Source organism: Symphalangus syndactylus, chromosome 10, assembly GCF_028878055.3.
Source record: "Symphalangus syndactylus isolate Jambi chromosome 10, NHGRI_mSymSyn1-v2.1_pri, whole genome shotgun sequence".
NCBI classification, from domain to species: domain Eukaryota; kingdom Metazoa; phylum Chordata; class Mammalia; order Primates; family Hylobatidae; genus Symphalangus; species Symphalangus syndactylus.
The window spans coordinates 125,752,141-125,768,976 of NC_072432.2; the positions used below are offsets into that span (position 1 = coordinate 125,752,141).

The 16,836-nt window shown below is 36.6% G+C and overlaps 1 protein-coding gene across 18 annotated transcripts in view; it reads left to right on the forward strand.

Moving 5' to 3' along the window:
* The window catches only part of NRG1 (neuregulin 1), a 1,142,226-nt gene that overhangs the window by 1,091,532 nt on the left and 33,858 nt on the right, over positions 1-16,836 (forward strand). For 14 of the 18 annotated variants that reach the window (XM_055295915.2, XM_063611456.1, XM_063611457.1 and 11 more), the window contains one exon: positions 6,539-6,668. In XM_055295915.2, the coding sequence (XP_055151890.2) occupies positions 6,539-6,668 (130 nt within the window). Of the gene's footprint in view, positions 1-166; positions 654-6,538; positions 6,673-16,836 lie in introns of those variants that run through there. The other 4 variants (XM_055295923.2, XM_055295924.2, XM_055295925.2 and 1 more) reach the window with 2 other exon arrangements.

The window sequence follows — 16,836 nt, forward strand, 5'->3', positions numbered from 1 at the left end:
TGTAGGAAGTCTACAAACCTCTAAGTGCTCCCAGCGTATTAGCTACGTCCTGAGCTCCATGGAGTTGGATGCCCTAATTCTGCTTTAGAAAGTCCTGGTTCCATTAATGGTCTCCTGAGAATTCTCCTGGCTTCCCTTGTTGTTTCTTGAGCAGAGTTCAGTCAAGGAGAGGTCAAGAGAGATGATACTTCCAGTCACTATATTGGCTCTGGGAACCTCCAGCTCTATGCAGGTTCTTTGATCTCCTCTGGCCACTTTCTTTCTTTTTCAAGTACATATTTGCTATTCAGCAAAGGATTGAATGACTTCTCAGGAAAAAATGCCAACCCAGAATGACAAGGCTTCCGTGGTTCTGAGCCTGGCTCCGAACCTTTCCTTTGGAAAACTAATGACTCCACCTATCATTCCCTTGGCATCTAGAGAAGCTACATTAGGTGGCACAGCTCTTTCTGCTCAGCTTCTGCTCCAGAGCTTCATCTTCAGGAACCACCTAAGCATTTTCTTCCCCAGTAGGAGTTCAGTCTGCTCATTATACCTAATTGCAAAGGAGCTATATTCAGAGCAAGAATAATAATTTCAGATTTTTTAACCGGACATCAAAGAGCAGGAAAGTATGCAGATTCCTAAACACATAAGCATTGAAGATATTACAGGTAAGGTTAAAAAAAAATCTGTAATTTTGTAGTGACTAGCAGTTTAATATTCAAATATTTAAAATGTGCATATTTTATTAAGCAAATGGTGTAGAGCTATTTGGTTTAATTTTCTGTAAGTAACTCATAAAGAATTGTCCTAACAGCTGTGGGTGAGGACTAATTCATTCAAGGGAAACAGGATCTAACGATTGCTTTGTGGGGTATACTCTGTATACTCATGCTAATTCCTGCTAATTGTCAAAAAAGAATAGTGGCTTTTTATCAGCAGTTTGCATTTGTGTAATGGTCCTGGTCTACTGGTTTTGTCTACTTCACTGATAAGGAAAACACCCCTTAAAACAAGGAAGAAAAGCAAGCCATCCTTTACAGTATTATTTTCTTTTTAGCCTATCTTGAGAAGAAAAAAACCTAGCCTTCTACAGGAAATACTGTTTGATTCATGGGAAAATATTTAGTAACAAGCAGAGAACACTTGATTATTTCTCAGCTATTTATTCTGTGTATTTACAAAATGGGCAGTAGTATTATTTCCAAAATCTTAAGTTGTAAACAAAGTTTATATTACAGTCTACATGCTATGGATATGACACTATTTTAAAATATTTTATACTTTAAAAAATTGTTATGATAACACATAATACATAAGATTGTAAGTAAGTTTAATTCTTGTAATTTGGAAATTCAGTCAGAAATATTAAAGAATTGTGTAGATCTTGAAAGGGTAAAATAATCCTGCATTTATGATATTAATTTCTCTTAAATTGTTCAATTTTATTTTATAAGGAAATTAAGTGGTTATATATTTGTGACAAGTAGTTTTGATAAAGTTAAACATAGATTATTGATCTTTACTTAATGCTTTATAATCACTCAATGATTGTCACTCCAAATTAGGCCATCTTTTTTCACATTTTGCAGAAGAATAATTTCCTAAGAAACAACTATTGAGGCTTGGTTATATATGTAAAATTTCAGCCTAGGCAGAATTTCTTTTTTTACTTTTGTTCGCTCAATATTTATGTCATTAGTAATAGTAACAGTATCATATATTTGTGTGCAGTGTTGCAACTGACAAAGTGTTTTAATAAACTTGGCAACAACCCTTTGGTATCTCATTTTTGCAGCTGAATTTTCTAAGGCAGGTAGATAGAAGTCCCACAGCTAATAATTGGAAAATTGTGCCTTGGATCTGATTCTTCCCAGCGAACTTCAGTATTCATTTCACTACATTTTATCTATGAAGGTTTTCTTCTAGGGAGAGTTGGTCATGGTCTTACAATTTTTAACCCCAGTGATTTTGGTTGTTATCATTATGTCTTGCACATAATAAACAGAATTGTGGGTCAGGTGTGGTGGCTCATGCCTGTGATCCCAGCAATTTGGGAGGCTGAGACAGGTGGATCACAAGGCCAAGAGATGGAGACCATCCTGGCCAACATGGTGAAACCCCATCTCTACTAAAAATACAAAAAAAAAAAAAATTAGCTGGGCGTGGTGGCATGTGGCTGTAGTCCCAGCTAGCTACTCAGGAGGCTGAGGCAGGAGAATCACTTGAACATGGGAGGCAGAGTTTGCACCGAGCCAAGATCGCGCCACTGTACTCCAGCCTGGCAACAGAGCTAGATTCCATCTCAAAAAAAAAAAAAAAGAATTGTGGAAGGAGGTGAGGAAGGAAGAAAGGAAATAAGGAAGGAGGGAAAGAAGGAAGGAAAGAAAGAAAGAAGGGAGGGAGTGGCAGGCTGGAAGGAAGAAAGAGGGAGGGCGTGAAGGAAGGAGGGAGTCCTGTTGTGTGGTAAAGGATTTTTGGAGCCCCTAAATGATGATAGTAGTCCCCAAGTTCTCAGCTATTTCAGAGAACTGTCCAGCTTCCCCAGCAATGATCATTTGTCCTGACCATTTTTGCCAAGGCAGACCAGATCTAGAGTAAAATACTACAAAATACATTCTCTGGTATTAAAAAGGAATGGCCAAAACCGTGATTAGTTTTGCACCAACCTAATCGTAAGTTTCTGCTTTACCTTATACTTTCTTCCTTATAATACTGTGGTTGCTGACGTACCAAGGAAAGTGTGTTTGGGATAAAGTGGTCACATAAATGGCAAACATCAAAGTAATGTCAAATTTTGTAGTGTTTCTAATTGCTGTTCATTTTGTAGTCACTAGAAGATAACTTCCAAATTGTGAAAAACTAGTCACAAATCAGAGGGAGACAAGGTTTAGGAAGCACTGAATGAGTGAGATCTACTTCACCTCCTTCCTGGAACAACTATTGGGGGGTATCATCTTTTATATACTGAAACATATTTTATCTTCCAAATCTTTAGTTTACCTTTAATACAACTCCTCCCAGCCCCCCCAGAAAGAATGCTGTTTGCTCTGTTTGGCATAGGACGCGCTTTGTCGGTTTCGTTACGTCCTGGTTGAATTACCAAATGGAAACTGATTTAGGAATACTGAGTGTGTACGGCACAGAGAAAAAATATCACTGCAAAATTTATAGGCCTGTGTAAGACTGTCAGGGCACTGTGTTCAAATAAGGAGAGCAAAAGGAAGCCTGGCGAAAATCTGAAGAGTGTATATGGCACCATCGCCATCCCAGCTTCTTCTGACAGTTACAACTTATTCCTGTGCTTGGCTGCTGGTTTGGAGCAGCTGCATCCAGTCAGTTAACACTTCGCATCACCTGGGAGCTCGTTGTTGCCTTACAATTCGTGATCATTTTTTGATCTCACTACTGCTAAAGGATAAAAGTGCTAAGCATAATAATCCATAACTGTATGAGATACTTGCTACCTCATTTCCCTCCAAGAATCATTTTGCTATCAAATATCCCATTACTAGTTTCAGGTAATGATCTAAGAATTTTTTAAATGACTATGTCAGAGCTAGGGGCTTCAGGATAGCATTACAAGGATAATCATTTCAGAGAGATATATTTTTAAGGCCTTTTAAAAAGAGGGTTGTTTCTAGTTATTAACATATTTGTTAATCTTATTTTGATGATTTCATAAGATCAGAAAGTTTAAGGAAGAGATATGTCTGTGTTGCTTCTATCACTGCTATTTTTTTATTGTTTACATTTTGTAAGGAGTGTCTACATTTTGGGGGGAGGTGGAATGTTGGTTTTGTTGTTCTTAGCAAAAGCCTTGGCATTTGTCTTGAGAAAGCCCATGCAGTGTTTGCTGTTCAGGTTGCATGAAGGGCAATCTTTAACAACCTGTCAGAGATGCAAAGGCCACTAGGGTCTGCTTGAGGTTCAGAGTTCCTCTGCAGTACTGCATGGTGACAGCACACCACAGGTGGCCCATTCAGCACTGTCACCTGGGACAGCGAGGATACCCTGCTCCATTTGTCATCCTATGGAATTCTGTCAGCAGTTGAAAGCCTTTCAGCACAAAACCTTTAACATTCAAGGCAAACTTCCTAATTTTTTTTTTTTTTTTGAGACGGAGCCTCTCTCTGTCACCCTGGCTGGAGTGCAGTGGTACAATCTTGGCTCACTGCAACCACCACCTCCCAGGTTCAAGCGATTCTCCTGCCTCAACCCCCTGAGTAGTTGGGATTACAGGGGCACGCCACCATGCCCAGCTAATTTTTGTATTTTTGGTAGAGACGGGGTTTCACCATGTTGGTCAGGCTGGTTGCAAACTCCTGACCTCATGATCTTCCCATCTTGGCCTCCCAAAGTGCTGGGATTACAGGCGTGATCCACCGTACCCAGCCCATTTCCTAATATTTTTAAAAGCAATTGCCGTGGATGAAAATATTAATACATAGCACCTAAATAAGTAGTTTTTCACATGAAAGGATATTATGTTAAAATTATATGCTGTGTGATATATAGAAATGTTGTGTACTCCATGATTTTACAGACCAAACAATGCAAATCATGTTTCCCCTCTTCTTAATGAAGATATTAAAGTATAACTGATAATTGATGATAAAAATCACCTGTCTACTCATTCTCTCTTATTCCTTTTGTTTACTTTGTTTGCTTAGTAGGCCTGGAAAAGATGCCTTGAAATGTATTTTGAAAATAACTTTTTGTTGGAGTAATAAAAAATTAGTCCAATTCTTATTTATCCATAGTAATGATTCCAGAATAACATGCATATCCTTAGGAATAAAGTTCTCCCTTAAAAAAATAAATAAATAGCATACATCTTTGAAGTCCCCAGATTTCCATTGTGAAGATTTTTCTCTCATTGATGCATACCCCAATTAAGAGCCTTCCCTACTTGCCCATTAATATTTGCTATTATTCATTGAATGCCAATTTTTTTGCCAATTCCTTTATCTAGATTATTTATAATCTCTACAGAATTCTGTAAGAGTGCCATTACCCCTGTTTTCTTAATGGGAATATTGAGCATCTGAGTGGTTAAGTGACTTATTCAAAGCCAGTAGGAGACAAGATTTGAACCACATCTGTCTCCAAAGTCCAAGTTGTTTTGAGTGTCTTTTGCTGTTATTCGAAAAAGCCATGCTGAGATCAATGAAAGGGGTCCAAAAACATGCCTTAGACAGGATAATAAGAGGCAAACAAGGCCATGAGTAATTCAGAAATGGAATAGTATTCCAGTCAGATAGAATAAAAATCAAGCAGGGGAGAAGACAAAATTAGGTTATGTGTCACAACAAAATGTAGACTTTCGAAGGAAATGAACAGGAAAGGCAGAAGAAAATGGAAAAGTAATACATGGCAGGTCAAATAAAAGTAAACAAGGGCATATGAAACTCACAGGCGAATAATAAAATAGAAACTAGTAAGGAAGACAGAAAGGAATTAAAAAGGAATTAAAAATTCATGAGAATGTATCAGTAAACAAGACAAAAATTTGCCTCTAAAGATGGATTTTTTTTTCCTAAAAGAGTATATAGAATCTGTACTGGCTTGATATATTGGTTTTGCTTTTCATCCTGAAAATATCATTGATAAACACTGTGTACATTAGACTATTTTTGGTTGGGACTGAGTATTGCCCATGGTGTTCCCAATGATATGAGAAGAAGCGTCCTGGTACTAAATGCCGTGGTGGCCTGGGGCTGAGAGCTTTGGCTTTGTGTAATTCATGCACCCACTTTCATGTAACATGAAGATTGACAAGTGAATATTAAGTTCATTATGTGAAGGTGTTGCAAACCAAACTTGAAACTTATTTCTACCTCTCATTCTAAAGGGAGATATTTTGTAGTGCTTTAGTCTACATTCACAGTGATATTAGACTCTTCCCATTTCCTTAAAAGTATGATGGCATTTGGACATTCAACCATGCTCCTCTAAGAAATTAGAGTAGAAAAGAAATTTAGAAGAGAATGGCTTCTAATCTGTATGTTAATATGTATCTGACTAATAATCTATAATGTCTTCATTTGGAAAAATAAGCCAACTTGTGTTTCTTTTTCAATATATACATCATGTCTAAAAAATGTAAAGTCCATAGGCATGTAAAACGTTTCAAAAATAAATAATTTTATCAATTGATTGCCATTAAAAATAGATATCTAAATTGAGCTGCACTGACATTACTTTATACCATTACCTTGAACCTTCCTGAGAAATGTATTTTACTTAATGACAATAGAGCTTCTCCTTTCCAACTACCTGGAAGATAAAATATTGGTTAAAAAATGTTGAGCCCCTTTTCCTATTTAGTTATAGTAAAATTAGTTAACTCTATAATTCTCTCTTTTATGATTTGATTCTATGTAATGAGACCCACAAAGAGCTTAACTTCTCTGCTATTGTTTGTAAGGTCTGCAAGTTTAGTGAAATCTGTACCTTATACGAACTCTTCCTTTTAGGATAATTTAAGATTAAAGGCTGCTTAGAAGGGGGAAAAAAAGTCAATGTTAACCTTTCTCCTTTCTCTCCTCTTCAGCTACATCTACATCCACCACTGGGACAAGCCATCTTGTAAAATGCGCGGAGAAGGAGAAAACTTTCTGTGTGAATGGAGGCGAGTGCTTCATGGTGAAAGACCTTTCAAACCCCTCGAGATACTTGTGCAAGTAAGAAAAGAAATCCTGTGTGTGGCTTATGTCTATAACTCCTTGTTTCAGATGATTCTATGTCTCATGATATCATGATATATATCATTGCTTTTTTTCCAATTCTGTTGCATCATGTTGAATAATGCTGTTTTATATGTAGAGTGTTTTAAAACATTCACACCATTCGTCATCACTCCTCTGTCATATCCAGAATTGTTTTTTGCTCTTTTCAATGTGTGTGAGGCGTTTTTTGTTTTTTTGTTTGTTTGTTTTTTGCCATGTTATTTATAGTGCTGCTTTCCTTGTGGTTTTTCTTGTTGTTATTCAGAAAAGATGTGCAGATATCACAGAGGCCTATAACTTTTGATATCTACTTCTACATCCAATGTATGAATTAAGCTGTAGGATAATGTTGCTTTCTTATCCCAGTGATCACCCACAAAATGAATAAGACAACAAAAAGAAGCAGAAGGGCAGAAGATTATTTACTGACATATATCTGTTACACTTGGGATTGTCTTATTGTTGCATAACTATTTTTTAAATGGAGTTTAGTTTTATATTGCTAGTAAAAAAAGAGAAAAAAGCAAATTGCATGTATTTGGAAATGCATTGTGTGTAGCATCCCTGTGGGTGACAGCAGTGTTCTTTCATTTGTCTATAGATATATCTAGAATAGCACTGTCTTTTCAATGACCTGAAGGAGTTGATGCACCATTAAGAAGTACCAATTTAGGCCTGGGCACAGTGACTCACGCCTGTAATCCCAGCACTTTGGGAGGCCGAGGCAGGCAGATCACGAGGTCAGGAGATCGAGACCATCCTGGCTAACACCGTGAAACCCCGTCTCTACTAAAGATACAAAAAAAATTAGCTGGGCGTGGTGGCGCACGCCTGTAGTCCCAGCTACTCTACTCAGGAGGCTGAGGCAGGAGAATGGCGTGAACCCGGAAGGCGGAGCTTGCAGTGAGCTGAGATTGCACCACTGCACTCCAGCCTGGGCGACAGAGCGAGACTTCGTCTCAAAAAAAAAAAAATAAAAATAAAAATAAAGAAGTATCCAATTTATTCTCTCTCAACAGGCAGCATAAGATAGTGATAGTATCAGTACATTAAATATTTAAACCTTGTAGTAAAAGCTAATAGGACTCATTAAAAAGTACATTTATTTTGCCATGCATTTTAAGTTTACTGTTGATATTTAGTCTACATGTGGTATATGGACTTAAAATTTGATGTGGGCATAAAAATATATTTAATGTTTTATTGAAATGATGAAAATACACATTTGTTTTGCTCTTCACCAATAGCTATATCCCAAAAGCAAGGTATGTTAAAAGTCGTTCCTTAAAAAATGTAGCATAGAACATCTAATAAATTTTACCAGCAGTCCCCAGCTGAAAACATGCAGTGGCGGCATTATTCTAAAGCAGCAATGCTTGTTCTAAAGGAGGGAAAACCATTTTGTCACAAAAATTGTTTTCTGCTAGAATGTCGGCATGTGACTTAAATCTTGACAAGGAAGAACAAGTCTGTTAGAGAGGCAATTGAACTGATAGGAGCAATCAGCAAAATGAAAAAGGCACCAGAAATAGTCAACAAGGCCATGTCCCTTTTACATCACAGAAATACTATATAAATATTTAGGTGCCAATTCTAATAAAATCTTAATTATATTTATAAGTAAGGAAGTGCATCTTAAAAAACATATGTTTTAAAGACAAAAAAAGCAACGATCAAAAATGCCATTTTGTAGGCCATGTTTTGCTGCTCTCTGAGCTGTGTAGATTGGGTGTGTCTGTAACGTGCCTGATGGGACCTCGTGGCTCTGAACAAGCACCTTCCAGAACTTCTCCTTTCTTGCACTCAAAAGCTCTTCTTTGAAAAAAGTAGATACAGTGCCAAGACAAGTTTTGGTGGTTGTATAGCTGATTTTATCAAAGACAGACAATTTGTAAAAGTAAATATAATCTGTTAGAGTGAATAAAAGACTTGGAGCCGGAACAGTAGAATTCTAATCTCTATTACTAAACATCTCTTTCACGGAAATAGATAGTTTTTATAAGCCAAAGTGAAATGATAGGTAAAAGTCTTGCAAAAATATTAAAGCAAGATGAAATACGAGTATGAGGCCAGGTATATGCCTGTAATCTCAACACTTTAAGAGGCCGAGGCAGACGGATCTCTTGAGCCCAGGAGTTGGAGACCAACCTAGAAAATGTAGCAAAACACCATTGCTATAAAAAATGCAGAAAAATAATTAGCCAGGCATAGTGGCATGCACCTGTAGTCCCAACTATTCGGGAGGCTAGAGTGGGAGGATCACTTGAGCCCGGAAGGTTGAGAGCCAAGATCATGCCACTGCACTCCAGCCTGGATGACAGAGTAAGGCTGTCAAAAATAAATAAATAAAATAAAAAATAAAAAATAGAGTATGTAGAATAGTTCATTCCTTTTAGATCTGAATTATCTCATATGACTATGTTTATTGTTTAAAAAATAATCTTAGAGATTCACTTCTTGGTCATTAAAATATTCAAATCTATATGCTTGCAGCAGAATAAAAATCTGTCTGATTTAGTCTTTAGTTCTGACTTGCTGTGAATACAGCACAAATATGAGACATCCCCATATTTATCATAGCAAATTAGGATGAACCAGGTTTTTAGTTTGTAAGGTTTGCTCTGATCAAAATAGAAAATGCCAGAAGCTGAGAATTATAATCTATAAAATATGAGGTTCATTTGTTATATGGGGAAACCTTGTTATTTTTTCCTAATCTTAAGCATACAGTGTAATTGTATTTTAATAAATCTCCTTGAAAAAGCATTTAAATTATAGGTCCTTAAATTCTTCTCCTTTTTAAACAATGTACCCATATTATCTATGTCTCATATTTTTACTTCTTCAGAAAAGCATCTGAGACCACTATATTTTAATTATAGTAATGAAATATGATCATTTTTCATCATCACTTTGCAAAGATTTACAAGCTGAGTGAGTACATATGATAGTTTCTCCATACCTCTAAGGAACCAGGGCAGTTCTTTTCCACATATTAATTTCAGCTGTTCTTTAGCCCTCCCACGTCCAATACAAAACATGCAATCGCGTAAGTGCCGTTCAGTTTTTTCATTTTAATATTGTGCCAACAACTGTAATTTTTCTTCACTCGACACAGTTTCTCATTAAATCTTAAGCCTAATCCAGTAGTAAAAACTTGCTATATTTTAAAAATCTTGAAGTGAAACATTTGTTACTCTTCTGATAATTATTAAAGCCCCAAGCCATCCTCCAAGCTAATTGTCTAGTGGATCATTCTTGCCTTCTAGTTCTAAGAAATTATACCTTTTTTTTTTTTTTTGTAATTAGGATCTTTTAGGTAAGTGATTCAAATTATTACTGGATCTTATCAGAAAGAAAATCTTTGACATCTATGATTTTGATAATTTTCCCCCTCCTTTGGGATGGTGACTTTATTCACATATTAAAGCAAGCCAGAACCTTGAGGGAAGAATTGGAGAGTATATTTTACATCCAAAATATTTCAAACCTTTCTCGTTACATGAAACTGTTTTTATTTTTAAAAATCCTGTATGTAAAATATCTATAGCATTAAAAATAATCACTAGTCAGAATTTAAACAAAGACATAATATACTAGGTCTTATGATAATACATTGTTCACTAGACCACTTGAATAGAAACAGAAGACATAAAAATATTGCATTGGCTCATCATGGTCCTGTCTATGAAGCCAGTTCATAGTTTCCATATGGTCTATCTGTCTAGAGCTAAGCATTGCTGAAGCATGAGCCACATCATTGAAAATCAGCTTTAGCCCTGACTAAAGACATGACTCAGAAACACCACAAGCATGGAAGTTTCCAAGTAGTCTCTCTGGTCACCTAATCTGCTGTTGTCTTCTTGGGAGTTGAAGTAGAAGATTTTACAGCAAATCTTTTTTGTCTCTCTGCTTAGAACAAGGTGTTTCGAATGGATTAAACATATTAACAGTGAAAAACTTCTCTGAGGAGTGGTTTCCGGATTGCTTGGACCTCCTCCTGGGGACTGTGGGAATTTCAGTGGTAGTTCTCATTTTTTATATTTTTTTTTGTCTACAGTAATTTAAAATTTATTCTGTGGAAAAAATAGTTACTATTCCAGATTATATAAAGATGAGAAAAGAATCATTCCATTTTGTACCCTCTGATGCTTTATGTAGTCCTGTGGTTCAAAGAAACAAGATACATGAAATCAAACATGAAATTCTCCAGATTTCCTCTTGCATCTTTTCTTTATTCTTGTATATCTGTTCTTCTGAACAGTTTCAATGGAGAACTACTTGGGAAGATGTTGATGTGATTTTTTTTTAAATCTAAAAATTATTTTATATCAGGCTGTGCTTATAAGTCCAATATGTTGTCCAGTGGACCGATGCGCCTTCATCTGGAGGGGATTAGAGTTTTAAACTACCAATTTTGGTGAACAGTCTTATGTCCTTTCACTTCAACTCTCTGGACAATATATTTATTTATAACATGAAGTTAATATGTTCTCCAAATTTCTTCCCAGGGAGTCAGTGAAATTAAATGAGTTTATTTCTGCTAAAGTACTTTTAACTCTGGGGAAGCAAAATTTATTTTTCCTTATAATAAAAAGTAAATGGTAGTATTACATTCTCTCAGTAGACATTGGAAAAATATATACACCTGTTTTAACAGACTGTGTTATCATGTTTAATTTCTTTTTTTTTTTTTTTTTGAGACGGAGTTTCACGCTTTTGTTTGCCTAGGCTGGAGTGCAATGGTGCAGTTTCAGCTCACTGAAACCTCTGCCTCCCAGGTTCAAGTGATTCTCCTGCTTCAGCCTCCCAAGTAGCTGGGATTACAGACATGCACCACCATGCCCAGCTAATTTTTTGTATTTAGTAGAGATGGGGTTTCACCATGTTGGTTAGGCTGGCCTCGAACTCCTGACTTCAGGTGATCCACTCACCTTGGCCTCCCAAAGTGCTGGAATTACAGGCATGAGCCACCACGCCTGGCCCATGTTTATTTTCTAATTCTTTATTTTATTTAAGAGTAGCAGTTTTATTTGGTTTGTTGGGACCACCAGCTATCTTTATAAATTTCTTTGACAGATCATTTAATATTTCTGGTCATTAGTTTCCTTATAATGCAAAAAAACAAAAAACGAACTAAATTTGGAAAGATGGAAGGTATCTATAAACATAGACTTTTATAATTTTGTAAAATGAATGTTTATGAGGCCACGTAGGGCCCTATTATATTATACATTATTATAAGAGACAGGTATGAAAAACATAACTGTGGGAGACAAAATCACAGCAAATATAATACATTAAGTTTGATAAAATGAAATATTTATCAAACTTATTTCATAATATATATTATGTAAATGAAATATTTATCAAATTTTGCCTGAGGTCACAATTTTTTTTAATTTTTGCAATCAGACCTTGGTGATGACCTTGAGCAGTAGAATATTAAAAACTCCCAGAGGTTTAGCGTTCCAATAATGGAACACCAGGCGTAAATGGATTAACATTTGTTCATAGAACAGCTATTTGCCAGGCATTTTTTAAAACACAGAGAAAATATAAGGAATGGTGTCTGATCTCTGGGAACTCAGTCTGTTTAAGAAAATGAAATTGCTAAAATAGAAAATCAGTGAGTGAATATATGCTAAATGGTACAATGCTGACTATTAAGGTAATACAAATTTAAAGACGGGAAAAAAAGACTGAAATAAGTTAGAGAAGACTTCTTAAATATAATCATCATTTATAGAGTCTTTCCTTTATATCAAGAAGGCATTGTGGTTGTAGAAATTCTTTTCTGAGACACGGTACCATGCAGCTTCATTCCAGGAAGTAAAACAAATGAACAAAATAAAAGAACTAAGTTAAACAGTGGAGCCACTTAATGATCTCTGAAGGTCAGGCAGAGGACTTTGGGTGTTGTGATAGCTAATAGGGAGCCATAGTAACTTCTGGAGCGGGAGAGTGGCACCATAGACATAGCAGATGTTTAGGGAAGCGAGTCTTCCGTACAGGCTAGAAGACGTCTGGGGACTAAGTAAGATGGGAAGAGAAAGTCAAAGACATCAAAGGCACTAGCTAAGGTTAACATTTTATAAAATACTGACATAATGATGCTGATGATAGTAACTTTTATAATATGTATTAGTAGCTGGTTAACATAATTAAACAAGGGGGCAACGGTACAAACTCATAGTTGTGTCCTGCAGTCTCATCATCATGGCTGCAGAAAGAGAAATTTGGAAGAAATAAACAGGATATATACTGGGTTAGAACTTCCCATCCAGAAGAACACACTGCTAACTCCAATCTCAGCCTAGAAGAGTTCTTTCTTTGGAATCAGTGTTACACTTGCCTGTAGTACTTTTCTGTTCTTGAATATTGTAACATTTAACAGATACAGACAGCATTTGTGAAAGCAAGTGGTGGGACTCATGTGGATCTAGTTAATGCGCTCTTCAGACAACTGTGTCTTCTGTTTCTTTCATGTCCTCGTGTATCTAGAATCCTACTATGTGCTTATGAGGAATTCATTAACTCATTTAGACTTTTAACTCACCAAGGTAGAGTTGAAGAAAATTCTTTTGTCTTTATAGGATTCAGTTTAGGTGTAGTTTTGCCTAAAATCAGGTGCATTGACTAAGTGTTCTGAATAGCTTCGTTCCTCTCTTATAAAAATCAGTTGGGCAGCCATATACATTTATTGAGCTCCTATGAGACAGGCTCTGTGCTCATGCTATGGATAAAGTAGTGAACAAAACCATACTGGTCTTTGCCTGATGGAGTCTGTAGGCTACTGCAGGTAACAATCATGTTTCATATAGTTAATTGAATTATACAACACAGGTTTGCCAAGTGCTATGAAGGATATTAAGTGAGCTAAGGGAATGTACAATGAAAGACCTAGTCAGAGGCTGACTCTGCTCTGTGGAAAACAGAATAAAAAAAGAGTATGCAGTCATACTCTTGAGATGTATATAGAGTCAATTTAAAGTATTTCATTGTGTATATATACCACATTTTCTTAATCCATTCATCTGTTGGTGAACACTTAAATTGATTTTATAACTTGGCTATTGTGAATAGTGGATGAATATTTTAGCTAGATTAATTTAATTATTCCACATTGTCTTCATAAATCATAACATCACTTTCTGCCCCATAAATGTATACAAGTACAAATTGTCAATTTACAGGAAAACGAATACACAATTTTGAAATATTTATATTGAATGATTTAAGGAAAAAGTGAATATTTAGATGTTTTATCACAGAATGAGGCTGGTAAAGTGGATAGAGCTTTAAAGCCCCTCAGAACCCCTAAGTTGTTTGACTAGACAGGGAAACTTCCTCAAGAGAGGAAAACCAAACCATAAATTAGCAGTCGATATGTCATTGTGTCACAATGACGTGGAGATGTATGGGATGTAGATTGATCCCGCATCCGATGATATTGTTTGACCCCCAACTTAAGGATTCATCATGTAGAGTAAACATGGGCAAGGGTTTTAGTCTTTCTGCAGATGAGCATTTCAGAGCAAGCTGTGCAAACAGAGATTTAGGAAGGGCACCAAGGTTCAAACAAGAAGTTAATTCACAAACACTGCCACCCTCATTATTGGGATTGTATGTCCTGGACATTGAAAAACAACATTTGAAAAGCCAGGACAACTTAGGGTTTTTTTTTGTTTTTTTTTTTTCTCAGCATTTACCCATGAGTCTAGTGTGGCCACTCTATGTAGCCTCTTATCTCATGGATTGGAAACTAGTCCCCAGATTGTCATTAAAAAGAAAATGGAGGATATATACTGTCTGAACAGTGGTGGGGAGATATAGGTTGGATCTGAAGGAAACATTACTGGAACATTTTATATTTAATATTTTCTTTAATGATGTTAAAGAGGGCATTCCCTTGGGGAAATAAATGTCTTTTGCAGATGATGCTAGAAAGAACACTAAAACACAAATTAGAAAAGCATGTACAAACTCAAGAAATTTCACTTAAAGGTAGATAACAGAATGAGGTTCATCTTGGAAAAATGCAGACTAATAGTAACAATACATTTGGGAAAGAATAATCTACAACACAGATACTCAGCCAGTGAGTGGGCGAGTTCTGGACAGAATGCTGAGCTGGCTAAGAGGTGAGAAAAGTCAGTGTTTGCAACACGATACCCTAGGAAAACAGACCAGCACAGTTGGAGCTGGTGTAGACACTGCCACCTCGAGTTTACACAGAGAGAGAGCAAAGGCTTTGGTGTCTGATACTTACTCATCAATATTCCTTGAAAGAGATTTGTTGATATTTCTATCATTTAATATTTGTAAATATAGATATCAAATAATTTCAAATACCACAGCTAGTATTGAGGAAAAGCAGACAGATAATAGGGACTTTTCATTTTTTGACAAGGTATTTTTTAAATTGTCCAAATATTTCACTGTGGAATGATGACTAGAGAGAGAGGAAATATCAGCTGTATTTTTTTTCTTCCTCTCGTCCCTGACCAAGGGAGGGTTTGATGAAAATGAAGCTGAGAAGAGAAAGGATGTCTAAGGATGGTTTATAAATTGACCATAAATGTGTGGTTTATAAAATTAGCCAACCCTAACTAGAAGTTTCTTGGGGTCCGTGAATATCTTTAAATACGTCTAGAATCTCCACCAAGAAAAAATGGAAAATAATTTATTCAATTGGAATATAAAAAATATACCAAGCATTAAATTTACTTCAAAATACATACATCTATGATTGATTACATAGTAAGCATATCAGGATATTAACAGTGTATTGAAGTTATTATTAACCACAGTTTTTATTATACTGGTGCTGGGCAGAAGTTTGGTTAGTAGAATGCACTGCTTTATTGAATCTGAAGTAAACTGGTATTTCACTAACAGTATTTAAATTCAAGATAACAGACTTTTAAAGAATCAAAGAGTCTTTTCCAAATTGCAAACATGTTATTAAAGGATTTTATTGGAGGGAGGGAGTCTGTGAGAAGGATACTGGGAATTTCTGTAAAAATTATTTGAGGCCAGACACGACAGCTCACGCCTGTAATCCCAGCACTTTGGGAGGCCAAGGCAGGTGGATACCTGAGGTCAGGAGTTTGAGACCAGCCTGACCAACATGGCGAAACCCTGTCTCTACTGAAAATACAAAAATTAGCTGGGCATGGTAGTGCACGCCTGTAATCTCAGCTACTCGGGAGACTGAGGCAGGAGAATTGCTTGCATCTGGGAGGTGGAGACTGCAATGAGCCGAGATCTTGCCACTGTACTCCAGCCTGGGTGACAGAGCGAGACTCCGTCTCAAAAAATAAAAAAAAAATTGTCTGGGAGTCCACAGAGGAGAGTGTATCATAACCTATAAAAATAACAGACAGATGTTCAAGATTGACCTGTGTCAATCTTGACAATTAACTGTATGAGACTCTTCCTTTTTTTTTTTTTTTTTGAGATGGAGTCTCATTCTGTCACCCAGGCTGGTGTGTAGTGTCACAGTCTCTGCTCACTACAACCTCCACCTCCTGGGTTCAAGCGATTCTCCTGCCTCAGCCTCCCATGTAGCTGGGATTACAGGCGCCCACCACCACACCCAGCTAATTTTTGTATTTTTGATAGAGACATTCACCATGTTGGCCAGGCTGGTCCTGAACTCCGGGCCTCAAGTGATCAGCCCACCTTGGCTTCCCAAAGTGCTAGGATTACAGGTGTTAGCCACCACATTCGGCCTGAAAGTCTTGTTTGATACAATTGTTCATCAGATACGGACACTGTGGTCTGATCTTAAGTTCATTTTCACCGACATTTTGTGAGAGCCCATTATGAGCCAGGCATTGTGACAGGCATTAGAGATACAAAATGATCAGAATGTGATCATTGTCTGACAGAATGTGATCAGTGTGTCACAGATCATCACAATACAGATAAGTGCAGTGAAAGATCAGGATAGGTTGCAATGCAAGAGCCAAGGAGAGAATTCTCTCCAGAGCATAGAAATGGGTGATGGGGAGGTGGAGGGCAGGGAAAGAGTGATGCCTAAGTTCAGAAAAAACTGTGAATTTTCACCCCATTAATAACAAATATAGAATAAACATGATCATGTTAAGAGCAAATA